Raw genomic sequence first — 26,891 nt, 5'->3', positions numbered from 1 at the left:
TTCATACCTGTTCAAGCTGCTTAACATTGCTCTTTGCAAATACTCTAAACACTGATATGATCCTTGCTATACAAGTTGCTTTCAATAGGCAAACTCATAGAATTCCCACACAGTAGTGCTATCCTCCCCATTTTACAGATAAAGAATGCAACAGCAGGGAAGCAAGCTGGGTTGCAAGCATGCCTATGGAAAAACTGGTTTCTAAATCCTGAATAGGAGGATTTCTGACAACTTGTCAAGGTCCTCTTGTACTTATCATAAGCACATGTCTCAAAACAGCCTTAAACCCTGAAGGTTAAAGTCTGGATTCTAGATGAATTTGAATCTTATAAACACAAATTCAAGAAACAGTTTAGGAATAGCCATGAAGAGAGAACAAGGTCACTAGGACAGTCCTCAAAGAACAGTCCTGAAAATTCTCTGTTGAGAGAAGAGAAAATAAAATAATCTTCCAAGTTTTCCACTGTGAAAATAAAGTTTCTGGTATTTCTTGAGACAAGCTAAGGTACAGCAGAACCAAAGGCCCCTCTGAAGCAAATTGTGATCAAAGTGATCAAAGTTTTTGAGCTAAAAGTACAACTTCATAAAAGCACAACAAATTTTCATGGAAAGGGGTATTTAACTTCCAGGCTTTCAAAGTGCATTGTCACCTGAAGAGTTATCCATCTTTAACTGCCATGAGCAAAAATGACTCTGCTTGCAACAGGAAATTGGATCAAAGTCAGCAAAAATCAGCTGTAGTCAATTTGAGCAGAATACAGCAATTTCCAGACTACACCTCAGCACTGAGAACATTAGCATGCGTTGTAAGAAATGCTTTAATAAAATAAGACTTCTGCTTATGAACAAAAATCATACATTCAGACTCCATTTATTTTTTATGCATGTCATCTTAAGATCAGCAACCAGCAAGCTTAGCCGTGAAAGCAGCTTATCTTGAGCCATCCACATGACATTAGAGCTGCAAGGGCATAAAGTTTTCCTGTAGCATGACACTGTGACCGAGCCCAATCCATTTGCTTGGATGCCACACTTGGATGGGAAACCTCACAGGAATTGCATGTGATGGCCATTTGCCTTGTCAAATCTACTATGAGTATAACCAGCAGGAATATTCAGAACACTTGTACGGTATCTCCATGGAAACCTCTTCTTACAAGTAATTTTATTGCATTGTCAAGAAAAGGCATCCTATAACCAACCTTGTCTATTCAGCCTAGTGGAGGCACAGCCCAACAGGCTGACTCACCTGTGGCATTAGCCTCTTGGTGCTCTATGTTATTTCCAAGACCAGCAGAAGGTGGCACAAAGGCTTGCCTGTCTGCTTCTGGTATATCGTCTCCACTGTCAAAGTCAAACTGCTCTCCCTCATCCTCCTCTTCAGCATTTGTACCCACAGCTTTTGGTTCACGCTCTAGAACTGTGCAGAAAGATATTCTGTTGGTTATTTGCTCTTGATAATGATTTCATGGGACCAGTAAGCGTTCCACATTACAAATGAAGCTTATACAATGAGCCCTTCAATTTTCAGGTTACTGGAACAGAACAAAAGCTCCTTGACATGTTGATAACCTCATACAGCTTTCCTTTAGTGTAAACAATTAAATGACTTGGAAAACAATTCAGAAGTGATAATGCAAATACACTTGCTTTTGCCATAATGAACCAAAAGCAAAACACTTGGAAAAACACTTAAGTAGCCAATTCTTTAAACAAGAAAAGTTCACAAATTGATTTATTTGTATAGGGACTTTGGGACTGTATACTTTCACGTCATTTTTCCTTTCCAACTGAAACTTCAAAGTCTATTATTTCTTAACAGTGTCAAAATGACAGTAACTTTTTTCACACACATCACGAGACACCAGCAGATTGGTTTTCCTATTCCAGCCTGAGACAGTTTTAAACCAATGACTTTATGAAATATGCCATTAGCCCTACAACCACACACAAGATGCGCCTCACTGAAGGTAAGGGGATTGATTTTTGCAGTTCTTACCTTTGAAGAAGTAAAGGCTGAAACAATTACACCCTAATACTGCACAGGAAGTGGGAGTGTGGAGTTTTTTTGTCCTTTGCTTGTAAAGACCCTGCAGCACAGATTTGCCACTGTACACTGCTGGGGAGCAGGAAGAAGTGCAGGGCAGTTTCCCTCTGTGCTATTGTTCTTAACCACAGGAGCCTAGACAACTATGAAGATTTAAACCCCCTCATTGCCTTACCTACCATTGTTTTTGCCATGCATTCACAACACAAGCTTGCTCACAGCATCCAAACCTTCTGTCAGAGACACTGCACAGAGGAGTCAAAGGAAAACAAGGTACAGGGAGGGATTCCCCAAACCCACCAGCCTCCTCCCTCCTTCCAGAAGCCTTCACTGCAGCTCCCCAACACAAAAGGACTTCATCCATCCCTCCCTCCCTAGGCCTGCCCTAGCTGCTTCTCTTACCTTCTGGAGGAGAAACTCTTACCAGAGTTCCCCTTGATGCAGAAATGTCATCTGAGGAATTTTTTGGGGGCAAGCTGACCTTCCCCTCAAGCTCTTCCTCAAACCCACGATCAATACCTAGCTTTTACACAGGTGTTAATGTATTTAAAATGTTAGAAAAAAAAAAAACAGGTAACCATAGCATAAAAATATATATTAAAATAAATATGTAAATACACCAATATGCTACAAAAAGATACATGAAGTTGACAGGGTTCCCCCCACCCCTCTTCATGCAGCACAACAGAAAAACACAAAGTCTTGGAAGGACAACTGGGTCTCCTGAGTCATGACGATATTATCAGCTACTCTACCATCCAGGACACTTTTTGTATTTTTATGATAAAACCCACACAAACCATAGCTCCAGGCTGCTTAGATTGTCACGGTAACCAGCATTCCTGCCAAGGCTTCTGTTTCTTCAGGCAGGCTGAGCCAGCATATTTTATCACAGCCACACATAACAAGATCTTTCATGCAGCCTCTCTGCAGGAGAAAAAGTGAACTAATTGCAGAAGTACTAATGAACAAAAAAGGGGTTATCCTACATATATTGTCATGGTTTATGGCTGAGGCAGCAGGACATTTAATTAAATGTTAATGCTTTTTAGAAAACCTTCTGTGCAAAGTCAGCCTTTGGATTAAGGCTTCTCAGTTTTGCTTTTGTCCAATTTTTTTTTTTTTCCCCTAAAAGATGAAAAAAAATATCCTGCAGAGCTCTTCCAAGTGATTCAAGACAATCACAGCATTCTTCCCAATTCAGCATCCATCTGACCAGATTGTACTACTTGCTGTTTGACAGTAATGGGAAAAAGAAAGAAAAAGGGGGTGGTAGCGTTGATTTATTTCTGTTGTTTTGTTTGTTTTCCATTTCTTTGTTTTCAGTATGCCTGCATATACTTGGAAAATGCAAACTTGTGTAATAGTAGTGCTTTTGTGATTACCAGTGTGTGAAATGTTGATAAGTCATGCAGACAAGGGCAAATAAGTAGGTAGATGGCAGTCACAAGAAAGTAACAGCCACAAGCCCAGAACTTCCCAGGTATATGCACTGCTATCTGCCACTCCTCCCACTGTACTATATAAGTGAACCACAGCAGCAACCCCTTCAAATACATAAAGTAGCACTGTCTGCACTTTGTATAGTGGGAGGGGGGAAAGATGAGGTTACAGGAATGAGCTGATCACTCCTGCAGGATTAGGCCACTCGGTACACTGGGGCACTGCTGAAGCAAGGCTCAGCTGAGAGCCATGAACCCACTGGAGGTGAATTCTAGATATCAGCAAAAGAAAAACCATGTACACTTAACAAAATGTTTGAGCCACACAGGGAAAACTGCAGGAGTAGCAGGCACCTCTGAGCTAGGTTAGGGAGCTTCTGGATGCAAGTACTCCCTGAGGGCATATAAAGGTAACTTAGGTATCAGACACCTGACAACTCTCTACTCCAGTACTTCTACACTGATACAATTCCCTAGGCACTCAAGTCCAGTGCAGGGCCATTTGTCAGAGACAGACAAGACCTGCCACTGGCAGAAAAAAGGTAATTTGAGATACTAAAGGCAAAAGGAATGACTCGGGACCTAGGAGCAAAACCTGGGCAATTGATGCACAAATCCCCTTCAACATGCCCGGCCCCCCATTGTCTCTAAAAGAGCAACCGACCCATATTTTATGATTGTGGGAAGAAATCTTAACATAGGAATTTATTTTCTCAATTTGGGTAATTTAAGATGCCACCTAATCTTTTCCTGTTATGGCTGTTAATGCTGCCCTGTTTCTGTTTGTTCAGAAACCTTTACTTTACATCACAAATCAACAAGATACAGAACCCCGTAATTGGGCACAACAGCCTGAAAAGATCTCCTAAACTGGATCACTGATGGGACAGTGGGATAAGATTACAAAGATTATGGACAGAGAGATAAATTCCTTTCTCAGATTGCATGTCCTTTAGAAAGGGCACACTGGAGACAAACACCCCCAACTTCAGAAAGTTTTAAAAGTGTATTTCAGCTTTGCACCACTTCTGCATTTTCTCAATTCTGCAGGTATAAACTTAAACCCTTTAAATTTACTGATCCCTTCAGCCTCATACCTTACAAAAATATTCTCCTTTAAGCTTTTACTCTCAAGGGCATACTATTTCATGAGGGAAGAAGTAGTTTCATAACAAAGGGGGTGGGCAGCTTTTTGCTCCAACTGAAGAGGTGCCCAGCACCTCAGATAAATACCGATTATGTCATACATCTTGCAGAATTTCATGCTCGTGAAGAAATCCCCAGTTCTTCCAACCCTTTACCTGTAAATCAAAAAGATCAACACAAAAAGTGCACTTCCAAGCAACTGTGCTTGCAGAGAAAAACTGTGGTGAAGGGAATTCCCAAAGACAATCCCTTGCCCGCCGAAGTCACACGGAGAACAACTTTTTTCATTTTACCCAATTTTAAAATGCATTTTTATTAATTTTTTTTTGCCAGATTAATAATCAGAAGGCTTGGCAGTACATAGCCTACCAAGAATTACTTTGAATAATTAAATTAGTTACTAAATCGAATTCGCCCTTTCTCCACTACTCACATCCTAAACTTCACATGTGCCAAACAGAGCAATGAGAATACAATAACTGATTAAACTTTTTCATCTTATGCCAATACCATTCTGCAGCATTTGCTTTGCTAATACTTCAGGGAAATTCTTTTGTTTCTAAAAATTTCTATTTAGAGTTTTAAAGCATGAGAAAAATATCTGATAGAGGGGAAAACTTTCCTTCAAGTTCAATTAAGTGTGAAAGTACAAGTGTAGAAGATGGAATATATACTTTCATAATTATTATTACAACACATGGGTTTTCAAGGTTTTTCTGTGGTGTTATTCGAAGAAATTACTTTTTCTTTAGCTTACTTCAAAACCAAGCTAATTTAGGCTGTGTTTACAGAGACCTGCTGGGGCATAAGCAAATTTAAACAAAAATCTGCCAATTGCAAACCATTGTTTGCACCATCTGTTTTCCCATTTGCCTTCCTTAAATTATAGTTCACTGTAATACAGCTAAAGAGTTAGAAGAGTACCATTAATTTTAAAGCTGAGATTAAGTTAGTGAAGCTTCAATAGTAGTTTTCTTCAACAGTTTATTTTAGAGAAGTAAGACAGAATAGCTCTGCACTTACCAAGTGCACTTTGAACACAGTGCAATCACAGCAGGGAGGAAACAGGGGGAAGCATCCTAAAACTGTCCTCTCTTGCAATTGTATAAACCAGAGATGATATTCAAGAAGTCAGCTGAATTTCTTCCATGGAAAACCACAATAAAGGAAGAAAGAACAGAACTCCAAGCATGAACAGTTCAGTTTGGAGCACAGTAACAAACCTGGAAGCCCTAGACATAAATAGGCACACTGCCATCAAAGAATATGAATATTTTATGTTACATTTTAAGGTTTGAAAGAATCGAAGAAAGGCTTCTGTATAATTAGGAATGTCATCCTTGCAATCAGTTGCAGTCCCATATTTTAAAGTTAGCAGGGAACTATGGAACAAAATGAGGAAATTCATCTATTAGATTTGAAGGAATCCATAATAAACAATTTTCTAAAGATTACAGGATATGGCAAACACGCATGTCCTCAGAAGGGAAAACTTTTTCCTTTTTCTCATCTAACACTCACTTTTCTTCCAACACACTTTTGTTTTCTGAGGGGGAGGGGATGGGGGTGTCCCTCTAAAGTATAATCTAGCTTGTATATTCAACAAATGTCAAATTTTCTTTTTTTTTTTTCCTTAATGATAAATATTTTTAGTCGCTTTTACCATATCACCACATTACACTGAACAATGAAGAAAATCAGTGCTTCAGATGGAAAATACATAATTATTATTTAATGGAAAAATATTGACACAGTTGAAACTAAGCAGACGGGCAGGAGCTGCTTGTTCTTATTCCAAAGTGCACTTAAAACATCTGTCTTTTTTACTCATGTATTTTGGACTGCAACAAGACACTTGGGATTGCATGGACCCACCTTCCTTTAAACTCAATTCCCCAAATATTTCAGCTTCTTACATATTCTTGAGTATCTCTTGAGTATCTTGAAACAGGCAGAACTTTTCAGTATAAAAAAATAAAATTTTCCTATCTCAGAATACTTATATGTATTATAAAATTTGATAACTTACAAAGATTGTAAATCAAAGCAAATGGCTAGGCATATCAATCTGAGTACTTATCCTTCATACATTCCAGAGACCTCTCAGGTGAGACGCTTGCCTTTTCAGACCCTTATTTCTAATGGGTTACAATCTGCCCAGCTCTTTATGTAGCGTGCAAGGCACTCAAGAAATGGAAGTATGCAGATACCACGATATAACTTCATTCTTAAAGTTATCATGACTTTTGTAAAACTAACCACTTGGGGCCTAATATACCATGCTGACTGTGCTTCATGATGAATGGGCTCTCAAGCTTTTCACATTTTATTTTGGATGAAATTTTGTAACAGAGGCTTAGCATTTGCCAGGAAGGTGAACCTTTTGCTAGGAACACCCATGCATGCAGACGTTCCCATTTTGACTGACTATGTAAACCTCTGGAAAATGATGGCTGATTCATATACAGCAGGAACTTGAAAAAAAAAGGTTTTAAGAGACTTGATCACCACTTGGACAGCTTCTAGTTTCAACCTGCATTTTAGCACTGATTAGACTGCATTCCTGCAGCTAGAAAGTAACATGGTATTTTCGACCCACTCGCATCTCCCACTTGCTACCACCACTTCAGTATCAGCAGAGGAAGCTAAAGTTAAATAACAGAAGTATCACAGATTGGTTTGGGTTGGGAGGGACCTTAAAGATTATCTAGTTCCAACCCCCCTGCCATGGGTAGAGATACCCTCCGTTAACCAGGTTACTCAAAGCCCCATTCAGCCCGGACTTGAACACTTCCAGGGATGGGGCAGCCACAGCTTCTCCGGGCAACCTGTGCCAGTGCCTCACCACCCTCACAGGAATTTTTTTTTTCTTAATATCTAATCTAAACCTACCCTCTTTCAGTTTAAAACCATCCCCCCTTGTCCTGTTACTATATGTCCTTGTAAAACATCCCCTCCAGATTTTTTCTCCAGGCTGAATAAGCCCAGCTCTCACTCTGGTACCCACACCTCTCTTCTGCCCTTCCCCAAATGACAACTCTACCAGCACCTGCTCAGGGAGAGGTGTGAAGTATGCAGGGTGACAAGGCAGAGCAGGAGGGACCCCATAAAAGCAAACCTGGCTTTCAGGAGCAAGTGCTCCTGCAGACACTGCCCTTCACTGACACTTTCAAGTCACACCATGAGACCTGCCACATACGACTGGCATCCATAAATCAGCTCCTCACACAGTCACACAGGTACAAAGCATCCTTTTTCCTGGGGAGAAGAAACATCTGAAGCAAAACTGTGTATACAAACACACACAGGTAAGCAGTCTTTCCCATGGAAGCAGATTGGAAACAAGGACTTTCATTCCCCTTTCACCTGCAGTTGTGCTAAGCTGGAGCTGCAGGAAACCCAGGTCCCTGGGGTAGAGGCACGCTGCTAATTACAAACAGCTCATGCTCACATCCAAGGCATGACCACAACGTCAGTGTTACAATTCTCTGGGGAAAACAGCGACAGAAAAAAATACAACAAAACTAAACAGTACACATTCATGCTAAAAGTGTTTCCAGTGATGGAAACAAAAGCAAAACCACATGAATTAGTAGGCTCTCCCTGCAAATAAACAACAAACAAACCAGCAAAATTGTCTCTCTAGTATTTCATAAATACATACATTACATACTAATTATGTTGTCAAGCATACACAATAGATATTATTCTTCTGGATAAAAAACAAAACTCAAAATTGAAGTCAAAACCACAATGAATCTACCTGCTCAAGTATCAGAGAGTGACTGCTAACAACAGCATGCCTAATACTAAAAAAACCTTATTTCTTGAAACAAAGCCCAGATCTGTAACTGTTGAGAAAGATTTACAAATACCAAAACCATTGCACCTTACAAACTACTCACACAGCTAAAGATTAAGCCTAAATTTGGCTAAAAATTAAAATAATCAAGTTGAAAAAAAATCACAAGTCTGATCAGAAGTTATCAGAAATAAAAACATCAGATATGAACCAGGCTGCCCAGAGAGTGGCAGCAGCAACACCAGACCAGTACACCTTTAATTCCACAAGTTGTTTGTTGGTTCTGGCTATGTTATAATCAGAAAGGCTGTTATGTAAAAATCAGCATTTCATGACCATTTACTTGAACTGCCCTTATACTTGGCACACTGGTGACACTGGCATTGCCAGCCACAGCCAAAAATGTAGGCTGAGCCTAATCCTGAGCATGTCTTTTCCACCTCAGCACCATATTAGTAAAACCTGCCACTAAAATTTCATCAAGAAGTGTTGCTGATGTGCAGCAACCAAAGGTCTTAAAAGGAGATACTGTAAAGAAAGTATGTACACCCATTATTTGGAAATCTGCATAAATACATGACAGATCCCCACCTATGCCAAAAAAACAATCACCCATAGTAAAAGCTATTAGCTTTCCATCAGTATTAAAAGGCTGTGTGGAGACCTCATAGCAGCCTTCAAGTATCTGAAGGGGGGCTACAAGGATGCTGGGGAGGGACTCCTCATTAGGGACTGTAGTGATAGGCCAAGGGGTAACAGGTTAAAACTTAAACAGGGGAAGTTTAGATTGGATATAAGGAGGAAGTTCTTTACTGTAAGGGTGGTGAGGCACTGGAATGGGTTGCCCAGGGAAGTTGTGAATGCTCCATCCCTGACGGTGGTTGAGGCCAGGCTGGATGGAGCCTTGGGTGACATGGTTTAGTGTGAGGTGTCACTGCCCATGGCAGGGGGGTTGGAACTAGATAATCTTAAGGTCCTTTCTAAACCTAACTATTCTATGATTCTATGAAAACTGATACACACAATACTTAATAGTACCAAGGTTACCACTCTGAATTAGTATAAATGCCACCAGGCATCTAACATGTGGTATAGCAGCCAAAACACAAAAGCTGCCTTTCTGTATGACATGTCTGTTGGTAGAGATAGGTGCCAATGTTGGCCATGTAACCAAGCACAGCATCGGCTACTGTGCATATGAGCTGCTGAACTCACCTAGGACATGCTGCCAAATGGACAATCCACACACGGAACGTGAAAAACACACAGCTATAATAAAACAGAAATGAAACAGCAGGATGACTACAAAGTCATTGGGAAAATGAAACATCCAACTCCAACAGTGCAGGGATGGAGCACGTTGACTAACCACAGCATACAAGTATCATGTGAAGAAAAGGAAAATTTTCTAGAAAATGCAGTTTTGACCATGCAGTTGATGTATTTGTGAGCCAACAACCATTTTAAAGGAAAGTTCCACCAGTGGGAGCAGTCTGGTGTGTTACTTATTTCTTCACATCTTCTAGCAGACATCATTTATCAGTACCTAGTTTTCCAAACAATTACTTTTTACTTTGAAGCACTTACAGTTCAACGGTATGAGGAATATGCATTTTTCTAATAGTCTGTTTCATTCTAATTAGCAACATGAAACTGCTGTATCAACTGATAATACTTTGGGCTGCAAAGACTGCAAGAGTAATTGGGAGTCCTGTGAAGCAGGAAGTGGCAGAAAGAGACTGTGGAGATCTAAAAGAGGGAGTATGAGATTCCAGTTCTACAGAAAAAAAAGCACAGGGTTCAGGTACATCAACCATATATCATACTAAAAAAAGCTGAAACCAATCCAGAGCAAAAGCTTAAGTATTTGGCCTTGGATTACATCTAGCAACATCCTTCTACCAGGCTGACACACTTTTGGATATGAAGTAGCAAGGGATCCGACTTCATTTTTGGATCATGTTTGTTTCCCTACCTTGCCAACAACTGTACATAGTTCCCAGACTGAACCTTCACACGACTTAGGCAAAGGGATAAGTAAATTCTGGGTCATCAGTCCAGGATGAATAACTCTTTATCTAGCAATGTCAACAACTGAAGCACTTGCTGGCACTCCCCAGAGCAGCACTTTGAACACCTAAAAGCACCTGGCCTTCCTTATCAGTATCAGAGCTGTTCATATGCTCAGACTCCTTCTGTGGCAATGGCCCAGCCTGGGCTCAGAAGATGCATGCAGCTTCATGGCTCAATCTATCTTTTTGGACACACTGTCACAGGTTCCTTTTTCCACAACAGTAACTCCATCTAACACTCCCAGAGCACTGCACACAATCTGTTAACATGCTTAAAAATAGCTTAGATTTAACTACTTGTGTTTTCTCCTCAATATATTCTGAGCAAGGAAGCAATCTAGAAATGAACTGTTACAGCAACTTACAGCATCTTCTACTACAGAAGATATTATAGACTGGAACTGAATGGTTGTGTCTTGTAAATCCAGGACAATACTGAAATCTGGTTTCTGACCTAGTCATTTCTGCCATTACCCCTTCACCCAACACTAAACAGATAGACTGATTAGTAAACAAAGTTTAATACATTCAAAGCTTGACAAATCCATTATCCCAGCAACTAATGGGGAGCTTTATAGCATCCCCTTTCTTAGCATTTGTTTTAATTATGTTTTTAATATGTCTTGCTCTTCTTTGCCCTAACGTACTATGGTCCTGTTATACACCTGTGGAATTCAAGTAAACCCAAGAAAACAGTAGCTCTTACATCAAGACTCACTAACTGAAGTCTCCAAAATCCGGTTTTACCGTACCCTTTTAACACAGCATCTAACAGAAATTCTATCACCTTAGACAACATTGGCTTGAGCTGGGCAGTGATGGCATTTCCTTGACCTTTCAGTCCATCAGCCTCACAGTCCTTCTCATTGCTTCATTTTGTTAGGCATCCAGTGGGAAGGAACCCCTCTCCTGGTCCCAACATTGCCCAAAGACAACCACCACTACCAAACTTCATGAACCAGAGCTTCAGCCAGTCCACATGGAAGTCAGGGAGAAATTTCTTCCAACAGGAAGAGCCTTCTTAAGAATTTGGCTTCTTAAGAATTTGGCTGGCAACTGTTCTTCATATGCAAACAAGTGGGTCACCATCAGATATACAAGTGGCAAAAAGCAGTAACAGCCAAAGTTAATTTTACTTCTGCCTTTCTCTGCCATCCAGCAGACTGCTAAGATACTCCAAACATGTTACACTGAACCAATTCACTGCTCCCAGGAGAGCACCTGCATTTCCCTTTGTCTCCCTCAGACATACTGAACTGGGAAATACAGAGACTGGGAAGCCTCCTATCAGTGTCAGCATTCCTGTGGCAGAGGAGCACACGTCCTTCTTCAGCCCCTGAAGAAAACTGTACCAGCATAACAGAAGACTCTTTGCAGGAACTATTATACTTTCACCTAACCAAAGGTATTGAGCTTAACAACAGAACATTTAACAATGAGGTGTATTCCTGCAACAAACTTTCTTTGACAGACAAAAATCACCTTCTGCATTCATTCAGATGAAACTGACATGGCCACATTTCCTGGAAAGATTGTTTCAATGAGGAATCAAAAAGAAAATCTATAGAGGGAGTTGGAGAGTTAAAAAGATGCTTATCAAGTATGGTTTCCTCATACTGCTTGGCATAGTTTCAGTTCCTCTCTGCAGCAAAAGCAAGCAGCACCTAATAAATGTTTCATTCATTAATTCAGATATTTTATTTAACTTATCATAACTCAGGTTTTTACCGGTGCTCATGAACAACATAAAAGAAATAGAACAATGTGTAAAAGCAGCTATTCTCTCAGTAGATTGTAAAGCAGAATCACTACAGAGGCTTTAGTCATGGTTAGTGAATATTTACTGGGATCAGCATCAGCGAAACAGAACTTGAAAAAAGCCACAAAATCCCTCAGTTATTTGGCACAATCTATCCTGGCCAGTTAATAATGCTCAAAAAGAGTCCTAAAAAGGCAAAAGCACAAGAGAAAAAAAATAATTCTCCTTATATGTTGGCTCACTGTCCAAAATTAAAATCCCAGAACTTAGCTTACACAAATACCCATTGAAAGAATACCCCAAAATCACTACAAATTCCTTTGCAATTTGTATTTAAAGCAAACAATACTAGTTGCTCCACACCAAAGGGCTGCAATCCCTTGGAAGCCCTTTATCTCATCCTGAATTGCTCTTTTCGATCAACTTGCCTGAGCCTTGTCCCTGCACACACAGCTAGCACCATCAGTAGAGCCACCTTACAGAGCAGCTGAGTGAATAGGAAAACACAACTGTAACTTACTATTCAGAAAGAAAACACCAAATACTATCAAAGGATGATGTCAGACTCTCAGAAATCTGACAGTAAACCACATTTGATCATTTAACACATTATATTTATCTAGCGAAGACTTTACTGTACTACTTAAAAAAGAGTAAGATATAATTACATTTAAACTATTTTCTTTGTAGATACTAAAACCAGAAATAAGTTTTTAATTAACCTATTCATTTTCTTATTATATCTTGTTTTTCCCAAGGCTCAAATACACTTGGCTAGAAGAAAAACCACATAATTAGGAGTGACATGTGACACCATAGCTGCATTCCTGCAATGGGAATTTTCTTGTTAGCCTTTGTTACACAGCTTGTCTGAACTGTCACACAAAATAATTGATCCTTACCTTAAACAATACATTTTCCTTTATTTACTGAGAGAAATGTGATCTTTAGAAATAAATAAATTGTTCTGTTACAGATGGGCTGTCAGACACCAACAAGCTACAGCCAGCTTGGAAAACAAGGGACCATTCATAACTACAATTCATATGCTGTTCTCATTCTTCTGAAATCTTGGCTCCCCTTTTACCATCATTTGTAACTGTCTGTATGCTGGAAATAGATATCTAACAAACAATGCTGTTTAGCCCAAGAGGAGCTCCATTTTCAGCTACATTTTAATTTAAGCAGTGTTCTCATTTCAATCCCCCAATCACAGTAAGTAGCATCTTTTTATTTTACTTTAGTCTGAAATACAAACTTAGGTTCCCACAGAGTTCTTCACTTCCAAAAAATAAACTGTAAAACATACAGATGCTTTTCTTGCCAGTATCATAAAAGCCCCAATTGAATCGTTTTGTCTCAGACACAAAATTAGCTTTTTAAACAGTTAAAACCTAAATAAACTACGAGATCATTCACTAAACAGCACAAAAGGTAACTAAATAATACGAAAGAAACACATACATGACAGAGAAATAGTGTCTCTACAGCAAAACATGGCAGCCATCCAGCAGCTCCCTATTAAGGTTAACCAAAATTTTTTTCCAAAGTTGTTGTTTTTGTTATTGTTGTTAGAATATGTAAAGTCATCCCAATTGGAACTCTTCCAAGAGCACCGTTGTTCTTATTTCACTGTTATGCCTAGACTCAAGCCAGACTTCCTTCTCAGGGACAGAGGAACTATGACTATTTTAGTGCTCCGGCACTGCCAGGCAAGCAACAAAAAATAACCACGGAAAGACAATCACAGCACTCGATCACATACAGGATATCCAGATTTAAGTCCTTGGCCTCCTTGCTGTGTCTCAGCACATCAGGAACAAAGAAATATGCCACTCACAGCCCTAGGGAGCTGAACATTTACATATAAAAGGTGTACAAAAGGCTTTTGTGATCAGTGTCTAGAAGATACCCTCAGTCTATTTTCAGTTCAAAAGACCAATTTAATTCTATTGAAGAACATCTTAAATCCCAAATATCAGCAGAACAATGTTTCTCACCTACTTTACCCATGGTATTTGGGACACCGGTGTGGGTGACTGAACATCAGCACTCCATGGTCTTTAAGGGCACTTCATACTTCCAAAATGAAGAGTTACAAGTGATCCTCTTTCAGGTGAGGAGAGTATTTGGCAGTAATACAAACACTTTGCTATCAAATTAATTCTCACAATGTCCTTGTATGGACACTAAAATTTCAGTATTTCAGTTTAAAAATTTAATATAAATAATCTGTTAATTCCTATGAGAAAAGTATACTATTTGTTCAGGATTCAAGAACTATACTGTGATGCAGCCGTACTCCAAATCTCACTACCATATACTAGCCTACCTTGATAGGCTCAATTATAAAACAAAGCTTAAAGCTTATTTTAGGTCTTGCAACTGTAACAGACAACTCTGTGTAGGACAACTGAGATGAAATCTTCACAAGTATACTCAGTATGAGGAAAGACATCCAACATTTTCTAACACTTTTCAGAGAGAAATCATACAAGATGTACAGCCATGTACCAGAAGTAGAGAAACAGGCATGTTCAGAAACGAAAATGCAAACCAGAAGCCTATCTGACACAGAGATTACACCCCACCCCAGCTTCCCTTGGGCAAGAATCTGTTTGTCAGGCATCCATCCTGTTGAGCAAAGAAAGCTGGTTTTCCGCTTGAAACAGGCCCTGATAAACACCTCACGCCCATACCTAAAGAAAAGGACTTCCACTTTGCAAGATACTAAGATGCTTTTAAAGTAATGAAAAACAGCCAGAGACTACATATCCTAATAAAGCAGTAATAGCACAAGCACAGGCACACATAAACACCAACCTACCATTAAACATCCAGGCTCCAGTACCAGCTAGCGCAGATTGTTCCTCTACAGGAGAAGCAGTGTGATTCCTGATTCTTGGAATTATCAACTTTTTAATTCTTCCCTGCTTAGTCTGCAGTGCACAGCATACCCTTTTTTGTCTAAAGGGGTTTGGTTAAGGACACACCATGACAGCAATCAGTTACAAACATAATTATAACATACAGCCATGATAAAATTTGCCATTTTCATTTAACTTTTTAAAAACTATTATTTCATAGTTGTTGCTGAGAATAGTAGAATTGTCCTCTATTTTACAAAACAGCCATGGAATTTTTCTTCTAGAATCATAAAAGGGTTTGGATTGGAAGGGACTTTAAAGATCATCTAGTTCCAACACCCTTGCCACAGGCAGGGACACCTTCCACTAGACCAGGTTGTTCAAAGCCCCATCCAACCTGCCCTTGAGTACTGCCAGGGGTGGGGCACATGCAGGACCTTGCATCTGGTCTTGTTGAACTTCATGAGATTCACATTGGCCCACATCTTGAGCCTGTCCAGGTCCCTCTGTATAGCATCCCTTCCCTCCAGCGTGTCAACCACACCATGCAGCTTGGTGGCACCATCAGACCTGCTGAGGGTACATCAGTCCCACTGTCCATGTCACCAACAAGGATGTCGACAAGCACCAGTCCCAGTAACGATCCCTGAGCAATGCCACCTATCACTGGTCTCCTCTTGCACATCATATAATGTATGAAATCTTAAATACCAGCACTTTGTGCATACATTTATATGCACAGACACACTAAAGAAGGGAACACAAACTAGTACTATCATCTCAAGTGTCAATTTTTTTGATTATGCTCTTAGTCAAGGAAGTCTTTGCATCCAACTGCTCCTGGGTTATTAACAAATAAATTCATTCAACATATACAGAGAAAAATACCAGGGAATTTTTAATCACAGCTAGAAGAAACAACTCTTTAAAGTAGCCTGGAGGAAGGAGCATAAGGGCATTAATTTTTCTAAAGTTACTCAGTACTTTACTTTGCTGTGGGGTAGGGGAATTAACTAGCACAGACTTGCCACTACCTAGTTAACAATGCATGAACGGAATGTCCAAACAGCTATGAGCAGATATGTTGTGTAAGCATAATAAATTAATTAAATAAAGGTAAAATATATTATTCCATTCCATTATTTTAGCTCACGTAGTTTTTCCCAATCAAGAAGTGGAAGAAGAAGCCCTGCTACTGACTCTAACTGTACCTTAACTGAAACAAGGTATAGATTCAGACAGTTATTGTTAATGAAAAGACATTATTTAACATGAATTTAATTGCACAGCTTTCATAGACATTCTCACAACATCCCCATGGCAAAGTTGAAGGCTTACCATTAGTTTTCCCCTTCAGATACATTAGGATTGATACAAATAAGTTTGCAGAATTGTTAAAACTGCAGAAACCCACTTGACAAGAATAAAATTGAGATTTACAGTTCAAGGTATACAGCCATAAATGGAAAGGAACCCATGTGACTTTCAATAATGCATCTAGATTTGTTAGGACAACAAACAGGTAAGAGAAAAAAATTCCCGTGAGGTCACAAGAAATAAATAAAAAAATATAAAATAAAAAAACAACCAACCAAACAAACAAACAAAAACCCACACCAAAAAACCCCCCAAAACCAAAAGCCACATTGATTTCATTTGTGGCACCAGTTCAGGATTTTTAAATGATTATGTAAAAGTTAAAAATATTTTTTTATGATGCTGGGTCCTGCACCCAGCATAAGCCTCATCCTCACTGTGAGCCACAATAACCCACCCATGAACCCACCTCTCAGATAACACTGGCTTCTGCTGCTCATCCCTTCTGAGCAGGGACTATGGGTTGCCAGTGTCTATGTATGCCAAAAAAAAAAATCCCTCACTCATTACAAACATCGCACATGTTTCCTTCCTTCAATCGTTATGCGTATTTGCAGTTGTACTTGGCCCTGAAATCCTCACTTATTTTCCACCTGCAAAACGGCTCATGAGAGCTACCTAGGAACTGAACTAAAGTGTATTTTAGTATCCTTATTAAAACTTATATTCACTGATATCCCCTTTATTAATATGCTTTAAGAAACCTAGCGATGGTAAAGTAAAAAAACACAACATACAAGTTCCAGTAGTTTCAAAGCTTTTTGAGATGACAGGGAAAGCATCCACTGACACAAGATCAGGTAGAGCAGAATATTTATGTTAAATAAATTATTTATTTAACAGCCTATTAAGGAGTGACATTTCTGAAGGTAAGGACACAATACACATAGTTCAGCATGTTACAAACAGCTTTGCAAAGAAAGGACATGAATTCTGGAATCATACTGAACTACATCACCCAGTTTCTGTCACAGTCACACACTGACATGCTACAGAAAGCTGGAGCTGCTGCTGCAATTATTAGCTGTCTTTGAAATATGGCAGCCCCTGCTCAAGTGGAAATATTGATTCTTTAGGGATGCCTCTTACCCCACTGCACTACATTGCTTTGGAGATGGATAACCCAACAGAAAGAGTTTCACAGTAACTGTCACTAGACAAAACAGAGCTAAATTCAGGGTCCTGACCACAAGGATTAAGGTAAGGACAGGAAAAGCATTTTTGTCAACAATAACCTCCATGATATCCAATTGAGGTTATTGACAAAACTGTACATAAGGCTGGCCAGAAATCCAACCCATTAAAAGCTGATTTCATAACTTTCTGCTTCTTTCATATTACAAATTTCCTAGGTAGCATCTAGTACAAGATCTCTGTCTGTGGCAGTGTCTAAGACAGAGAGAAAGCAGTTTTGATCTATGATGAAAATTCCCAAACTCCTAACAACAAAACTAAGATAAAGCCTCTTTCATACTTAAGTGGCTTCACATAGGTATAAGTTCTGTGTGAACAACAACTAAAATGTCTTATAAGCAATAATGTATATCATTTATATGTATACATGCATATATCAATATATATAATAGAGTGAAAGTCCATAAGTAATGATGTCGTATATAAGGGACAGATCAAAAATTTATGGGAAAGTCACTACCTGTACAAACTGTGCTAGCACCTTTACCAAAATAAGACCAGCTGTACCAGGTTCAACCACAGGCCTGCAAAACTCATGTCTCCATAAAATTGTGCTTTGGGATGACCATACAATACTTCTCCTAAGGAGTCTCCCAGCGTCTACCTACCAGAAGCCAAATGCTTTTAAGATTTAAAATGCATAATAACAAGCACTCCATAAAGGTGTGTTTACAGGAAATCAAACAGGAAAAAACTGCCACATGCAATATTCTCCTAGAGAGAGCATAAACACTGAAGACAATGACACAGTGTCTTTGCAGATCCTACACTTGTGCTTCTGAAACCTGGGCCATGCCAGTGGCCATACAGCTACCAGCATATAGAAGGCAAGGGGCGCCGAGTACTAACTTTACAGAGCCAGCTCCATAGTCCAGCATACATAATACTCTCCCAAAAATCTGTGTTCTACCACACAGAGGTTCATCTGTGCATGCTTCCCCTCTGCTTCCCATGGGAATGCTTGTAGCTAGAGAACTGCAGCATCAGAAGAAGGTCCTTCAGCTACTGCCCTTAGCAGGCATTGCCCAGATTAAAGTATGCTTGGCTGAAGCAGCACATGCCCTAACAGAAAACAACTTGCCCTCTCTGTCCTCTCAATTCAGGCTCCAAACTTGTCCAGGCATTTGAAACACGGGTCCAAATATCCTGCCCATGCCAAAGGCTTCACTTGTTTTTTCTCTACAGGGTACCACATGCATGAACACTTGAGAATGCCACAGCACATGACAAAGGTGCGATGATGTGGTCCACACAGAAAAACATGTATTTGCAGATTTGGACTATAAGGACAAGTCACTCCCCAGGTTTCTTCCATCATGTTCTCACAACAGCAGCAAGCAAGGTCCAAGAACAAGACAGTAGATGACCGGAGATCATGTTTCAATAAAATATCACTGTGACCAAGTCTTAAGATGATACGGGGAAATGGAGATTTGGGAGTTAAAACAGTTTGGAAATCTTAACAAATGGTTACAAGAAAATTGGCTTTAAACCCCAAGCAACTGCAATTACCTTCTGGTGGTGGTGGAGGGAATTCCTCTGTGTCCATCCTAGTATATCCACTATGCCTTTAGCAGACTGAAAAACCCTGCAGAAATGAAGGGAACATGTTTGTAGATTAACATAGTTTCCAAATACTGAGACACTCCTTTTCAGTTTGGCCAAGCTCATGCATATTAGCTAATATTATTATGGAAGAGAGGAAATGTGCCTGGCCTCTGGCTTCAAAATGCATTTAGTGCAATTTTTTATGTACACAGCCCTCAGTACTGGAGCCAATTCTTTTAATGATCTCAATAAGCCAGCTGAAGAAAGATGAAGTTTTCAAAACTAGTTGGTACTCTGCAGTTCCCATTGTGACAATCACAAGCAGATCACTAAAACATGTTATTTTAGTGCCTGCTTGGAATACATACACTGTTTCAAAATCTTCATGAAGAGGAGAGGGATAAAAATTCTAAGAAACTCATCAGTTTTGATAAAGCTTTTCTCCATTTGGCAAACAGAAATCACAAGCTTTAGGTATACATTTTATACATATAATTAATAGTGATAGTCTAGTGTCATCTGGAAGTAAAGACTGGACCTGCTATGGTGAGCAATGCACACACTCTGCCCCAAACCTATTTTCACTCTAACTCAAGAGACTGAGAGTCAAAAACATTTCAGAACAAGGCTGAGGGGGTAAAGTAAGTTTCCAAAAGCTGTCCAAGACAGTGGAAGAAACAACGCTGAATTTTCTGTCCTACTCTTGCACAGCTCATAGATATTAACCTCAAGAAGCTACCACATCTGCTGGCTACAGCACACAGAACAGCTCTAGCCCTTGGAAAGTCCCCATAGTCAAAGTATAAAACAGTAAGTTGAAGGACATAGTGAAATTCAAGGAACAGTGGAGAAATAATAAACTAAACTCCCCAAGTCATGGAAGGCAGATGCAGGGACTGTGAGAATGATGACCCTAGGCCCACTGTAGGAGAGGATCTGGTTAGAGACCATCTTAAAAACCTGAACACACACACGTCCATGTTGAAATCCATCTGCAGGTCCCAAAAGAGGTGGCAAATGAAGTTGCTAAGCCACTGGCCATCATATTTGAAAAATCACGGCAGTTGGGTGAAGTTCCCAACTGGAAAAAGGGAAATATAACCCCCATTTTCAAGAAGGGGAAAATGGATGACCCGGGGAATTACAGAGCAGTCAGTCTCACCTCTGGGCCTGCCAAAATCTTGGAGCAGATTCTCCTGGAAGGCATGCTAAGGCACATGAAAAACAACAAGGTGCTTGGTGACAGCCAGCATGGCTTCACTAAGGGGAAATCCTGCCTGACCAATTTGGTGGCCTTCTATGATGGGGATACAGAACTGATGGACAGGGGTAGAGCAGTTGATGTCATCTACCTGGACTTGTGTAAAGCGTTTGACACTGTCCCACACGACATTGGAGAGACATCAATTTGATGGTGGATAAAGAACTGGCTGGATGGCCACACACAAAGAGTTGTGGTCAATGGCTCAGTGTCTGGCAGGAGACCAGTAACAAGTGGTGTCCCTCAGGGATTAGTGTTGGGACCGGTCTTGTTCAACATCTTTGTCGCTGACATGGACAGTGGGATTGAGTGCGCCCTCAGCAAGTTTGCCAATGACACCAAGCTGTGTGGTTCGGTTGATACCCTGGAGGGAAGGAATGCCATCCAGAGGGACCTTGACACACTTGTGAGGTGGGCTGATGCCAACCTCATGAAGTTTAACCATGACAAGTGCAAGGTCCTACACCTGGGTTGGAGCAATCCCAGGCACAGCTACAGGTTGGGCAGAGAAGAGATTCACAGCAGCCCTGCAGAGGACGACTTGGGGGTGCTGGTCGATGAGAAAATGAACATGAGCCAGCTTCTGTGTGTGCTCACAGCCCAGAAAGCCAACCGTATCCTGGGCTGCACCAAAAGGAGCGTGACCAGCAGGTCAAAGGAGGTGATCCTGCCCCTCTACTCTGCTCTTGCGAGACCTCACTTGGAGTATTGTGTGCATTCCTGTGTCCTCAACATAAAAAGGACATGGAACTGTTGGAACAAGTCCAGAGGAGGGCCACGAGGATGATCAGGGGACTGGAGCACCTCCCGCATGAAGAGAGGCTGAGGAAGTTGGGGCTGTTCAGCCTGGAGAAGAGAAGGCTGCATGGAGACCTCCTAGCAGCCTTCCAGTATCTGAAGGGTGGCTATAGGGATGCTGGGAAGGGCCTCTTCATTAGGGACTTCAGTGATAGGACAAGGGGTAATGGGTTAAAACTTAAACAGGGGAAGTTTAGGTTGGATATAAGGAGGAAATTCTTTACTGTGAGGGTGGTGAGGCACTGGAATGGGTTGCACAGGGAAGCTGTGAATGCTCCATTCCTGGTGGTGTTCAAGGCCAGGCTGGACAGAGCCTTGGGTAACATGGTTTAGTGTGAGGTGTCCCTGCCCATGGCAGGGGGATTGGAGCTAGATGATCTTAAGGTCCTTTCCAACCCTAACTATTCTATAGTTTTATAAATGAATTGGGATACAGGCGTCAAATCAATAGCCACTTACACAAGATGTGGCATTGAATAGAAGGAAGTGCCTCAGAAAAGGATCCAGTCTTAGGAGGTACCAGGCAATTTACCTCCCTGACATCAAGCATGCAAGGCCAAATTATCAGGGCAGACATGCCAGGAATGATAACAACTCTGGTAGCTCAAGATCCTCATATGATGAGACAATTCTTAACAACTTGCATTTTCTGAACATACAACATTCCTCTTAAATTGTCTAAAGCTTTGTTAATTTTTAAATCAAATAATTAATAAATCTAATAAGTAATATTTAAATAACTTTTTAATCCAGACAAAATCAAGTAGTTTCAGAGCCAAGGCTCAGAAAGGATTCATCCACATTTACAACAATGTAACGCAAAATATTCCATTACAGGCTTCCACTGTACAGTGCCCCTTCTAAAGACTCCCTCTGCAATTTACATCTGCAGAGCTCAGAGGCGTGTTCCTGCTTACAAATGTCTGGAATGTGCCTTGCCACACCAAAACTGTCAGCCAAAATGAGGGAAAATTATGGTCTGAAGAAAATGTGATTGTTCTTTATTCATTTAAAGTTGCATCATCAGTGCGACATAGATTTTCAAGTGTGAAACATGCAATAACCAGGAAACCTGACACTTCAGTCTCAGCATCTCTTCCACACACATCTGTAAGAGTAGCTAAAAGGCCATATTTTTATTTAAATGTAGGGTGCAAATTTCTAAACACCTGTGGAAGTTAACTTCAAAAATGACTTTTAAAATAGGCTTCTTCCTCACTAACAACATGCAGAGCTATGGCAGTTTTCAGCTTGTTTTCTATTTTGATCTAGCTCACAGTGACATGCTTCAAATTACACAAGATTTGTGTCAAGGAAAGACACAGAGCCAGTGTTGGAGCCCTAGGCACTGACCTGCTTGCTCCCATCTGAACAGTGCAGTTATTCACAAGAAGAAAGATACAATTTCTCACTTAAGAATGCCTTAGGTGTTGACTTATGCATTGCATTAATTCATCTTGAAGTTCCACATATTTTTCTCTACTTTTTAGATGCTGAGGAAAACACTGAAACAGCAAAAAGAGCTTGGTATTGTACATTCCAGTAATACCGTCCATAAAAATAATTGACATTTTATGTAGCAGATAGCTTGTTCATGAATGATCTCTGACAGAACCTTATTTCAAAGAGAAGTTTTTCACTCTTCTATTGAGAGGCAGGGGAACTAACTCAAGTCGAAGATGTTTAAATCAAGATTAAGATAAACGATTTAACTTGACTAGCAGCATATGGCACAGTTTGCATTTGTTACTCAACTGGTTTCCCCACAGATTCTGCTGCTAAACCAGTTGCACACCACATAGCTACAGAGGTGCATTCAGAAAACTATCATGGAAATTACAGCTCAAAAGAAGCTGGAAGGGACCTCTGAATGTTCTCACATACGGGTAGCACAGCTGTCTTCAGAAATAGATCAGGTTGCTCAAGGCTTTTTCCACACTAGTTCTGAAACCCAATGAAAGTGGAGATTTCACCCCCTCCCTGGGCAGCCCACTCCTGTGCTGTTCAGACACTCTGGAAAGAGTTTTTCCCTTATGTCCAACTGGAATAACCCTTGCAGCAGCTTGCAACCATTGCCTCTCCTTCTCCTGGTGTGTACCCCTGACAAAAACCTGACTCCACCTTATTTCCAAGCCCACCTTAGGGAGCAGAGGTCTGCAATTCAACCCCATTCAGGCCTTTCTTCTCTAAACAACACAAACCCAGTTCCCTGAGCCTCTTCTGACCTATTCTCTCCCACAACCATGGTGGTGGCAATCACTGGACTGGCTTCAGTTTGCCACTTGTACTGGGACCCAACAGTGAGTACTGAATTCCAGATGCAATGCCATGACCATTGAGTAGATGTTATTTACTTTAACCTAAATTTATTTAGGAAATTGAACAGCTATGTGCTTTTAAAACACAATGCTAAAATTTTGTTCCAAAGGAATTTAGAGACTGCAAATAGAAAATATAATCTATTAAACATGAAACACATGAGCTATTATTATGTTCATGTGTACTGCATTATAAAAATGTGAATCTGAAAACTGAACAACTGCCCTGATGTACTGGATGTGCAAAGCCTTTTTCCCCATATAAAACTTATTTCTCAAAGGTAGTATAACCTCCATTTAATGACTCAAACTGCTCCTTTCCCAGAGAGAAGTCCCATGCAGTTGAAGGAGTCAGACCTCAAATGGCACTCACACTGGAAACCAGGATCAGCTGACTATGAAATGATCCCCAAGGCCAGATCCCCAACACATATCAAAATTTCCACCTTTCAGCCCTCACCTTCGTCCATGAAAGCTAGTCAGACTTCCATGGAAGGAAGTGGAAGCCTGCAATGTCCCACAGCAGACCTTACAGTCTGAGAGTGCTAATAACCATGTAAGAGAGGCTAGTGCCCTGGCATCCATTAGACTAAAATCCCAATTCCACAGCAACAGGCAGTTTTAGCAAGGAAACAAAGATGCCTGCATGCTTGGCCAAAGACTATAGAAGAAAACCAGTGTTTCGCCCTGTGACTCGGTTTCGCCTCTCATTACCTCTGGTAACTCCTTCTGCCTTCAGGGCTAGGCTTCTCAGCTATGGCTGCACATCAGATTTCATTCAATAGTTTCCTCTAATTGTGGGACAAGCAACAAACCACCAGTTCTCAGCTACAGGAATACAAATACTGATCAACATCTGCATTTCCACTTGATCAAAACTATTTTTCAGGAGTCATTACTTGTACAATAGTCAATAGGCAACAGAAACAGGACTGATGCAAACTCCACCAAAACAACAATACAGCACAGCATCCAGACCTCGTGGCACAGGACCTACACACTGAGCTCCCAAGGGGCACACGCTGCCAAGTTTTCCAGCTCTACCATCCTAAGAAATGAAAAGGCAACATACCTTCCCTTTAAGGAGTGTGCACTGTAACTGCAGTGACATTGGGATTCTTCACTCAACACTGCAGAAAGAATGAGCCAGTGAGCGCTTTTTAAAACAAAACAGAAAAATGAAAAGAGGAGACTGATTTCCAAGGAACTGTGACTCATGGAAAAAGCTTAGCGCAGGCAAGCTGCAAAGTCCCTTCTCTGAGAAAGCCTGAAAGCCTACAACTTAAATAAGTAAAGATTAAAAAAAAACAAACCACAAACTGTGAAGACAAAGCCCATAAATGTCTAAAATCCTCCTGTGTTCATGTCACTTACTGAATATTGCTGTGTAATGCCCAGCTGAGTCTTCTTCCAGCTGTAACTACAGAACTCCCACTGGGAAGTAAATCTGGCTGAAATTTTATATATGGACAGTTTTGGGGGTGCAGAGAAGCAAGGAAGGAAGAGAATGAAGGAAAAAAAAAAGAAAGATGAATTTCCTTTTTTCCCCCTGTACCTCAAGAAGCTTTTGTTAAACAGAAAAAAAATTTAAAAATTAGGGTTTTTTTTTACAATTTATTCTCCACTTAAGACCATTCCTCAGAAACACAAACTGTAGGGTATTTTTAAGAAATGTTTTTATACTACAGTGGGTGTGAATGAAGCAGGCATTTATATTATGAGAGCCTATCATCACTGCAAACCATAGAATGAAGCTGTATCAAGGCTGGACATTAGTTCTTTTAATGTATATTTGGTTTTATCCATAGGTAAAAGCCCTATACTGTACTGATTTTATTCTTCAGTTTATAAAAAAAAAATTACCTAAATTATAAGCAATGGAATGATAAGGAACTGCATTCATTCAAGTAGAAAATAAATACAAAGCCCAGTTCCTCACTCAAAGTCAGGGGAAATTCTATTACCAGCTGCAACACAAACAATGTCAGATGCACAGAAAGATACATTTTTCAGACTGCATGCTCAATCCACTTCCCGAAACACTACTTCACTTTATTTTCTGCCACCCTTTTTCATACCAAGCAGCATCCTACTCGAAATTAGAGAACAATGTGGCAGCAAACCCTGGACAAGCAGCAGCAAACCCCAAGAACATGGCTGAAGATTGGTTTTCTATTCCTTCTTTTTAAAGGGTATTATTTGCAACATTTCTTCACCTAAAGCTGATTCTTGCTCAGTACATCATCTGAAGGAGGGGAAAGAAGGAAGAAAGCAAAGACTGCATTTTCAGATATGCCTGAGGGCTCCTACCCACAATACAAGCAGAAGGCACTATGGATTTTTTAGTGTTTATGTTCTTCCCCTCTACAGATTATTACTGCAAGGCAAGATACGGAATCACTGCTTGACAGACTCATTCAAGTTGACAGGTACCATGTAGTCCAACCTGCTGCTCAAAGCCAGGTCATCTATCAGGTGAGACCAGTCTGCTTTATCTACTGAGATCCCAAAAATCTCCAGAGACTTCAAACCTTGCCAGGCAACACATTTTCCTGCTTGGTCATCCTCCTAGACAAAAACATTGCCTTTATACCTAGTTAGAACCACCCTTACTTCTGTTTATGACCATTGCCTGTTGTCCTGCCACCTTCTTGATAACCTGTCAGCAGGCAGATGCAGGCTGCCATAAGGCAGAACAAGCCCAGCTCACTCAGCCTCTGCCACAGGGCAGGGCTACAACCCCTTGACATTGTGGTGGCATTGTGCTGACCCTGCTCCAGTTTATTCACATCTTTCTTGTACTGGGGCAGGGTGGGGTGTGGATGCAAAGCTGGATGCGATACTCCAGGTGCGGTCTGAGAAGCGCTGAGTGAAGGGGAACCTTTCTGTTGGAGCAGCTCCTCTTCCTACATGCACAACCTTGCCTTCATCATTCTGAATTTCACAAAGTTCCTGCCGGCCAGCTCCTCCAACCTGACCATGTCCTCCTGAGAGACAAGCCTTTATCTCAAGCACATCCATTGCTTACCCCTTCTCCCAGTTTGGTGTCACCTGCAAATTTCATGAGCAACTGTAGATTGCTCGACCTGCAATTCACACATAGCATAAAACAGGACACATCTGTTCCAAACAGCAAGGCACACCACCGGTTACCAGCCTCCATGTAAGTTACAACCAACTAGTCATCTCTAACACAATCGCCCCACCAGTTTTGACTCATCTAGTAATACATCTTCCCAGATCATAATGACATTCTGCAG

General features: G+C 40.6%; 1 protein-coding gene across 2 annotated transcripts in view; it reads right to left on the bottom strand.

Moving 5' to 3' along the window:
* The window catches only part of ARHGEF10 (Rho guanine nucleotide exchange factor 10), a 117,597-nt gene that overhangs the window by 83,225 nt on the left and 7,481 nt on the right, over positions 1 to 26,891 (bottom strand). The window contains exons 2-4 of one of the 2 annotated variants that reach the window (XM_057431697.1): positions 24,704 to 24,761; positions 19,219 to 19,294; positions 1,250 to 1,420 (exon numbers count right to left, since the gene is read on the bottom strand). In XM_057431697.1, the coding sequence (XP_057287680.1) occupies positions 1,250 to 1,420; positions 19,219 to 19,255 (208 nt within the window). In that variant the 5' untranslated portion in view covers positions 19,256 to 19,294; positions 24,704 to 24,761. The remainder of the gene's footprint in view (positions 1 to 1,249; positions 1,421 to 19,218; positions 19,295 to 24,703; positions 24,762 to 26,891) is intronic. The other variant, XM_057431698.1, reaches the window with a different exon arrangement.

This window comes from Pezoporus wallicus, unplaced genomic scaffold (genome assembly GCF_028554395.1).
Source record: "Pezoporus wallicus isolate ANWC-B61680 ecotype Strahan unplaced genomic scaffold, APGP_CSIRO_Pwel_v1 contig_161, whole genome shotgun sequence".
Lineage (NCBI taxonomy): Eukaryota > Metazoa > Chordata > Aves > Psittaciformes > Psittacidae > Pezoporus > Pezoporus wallicus.
This window is presented reverse-complemented; position numbering and strand designations above follow the sequence as displayed.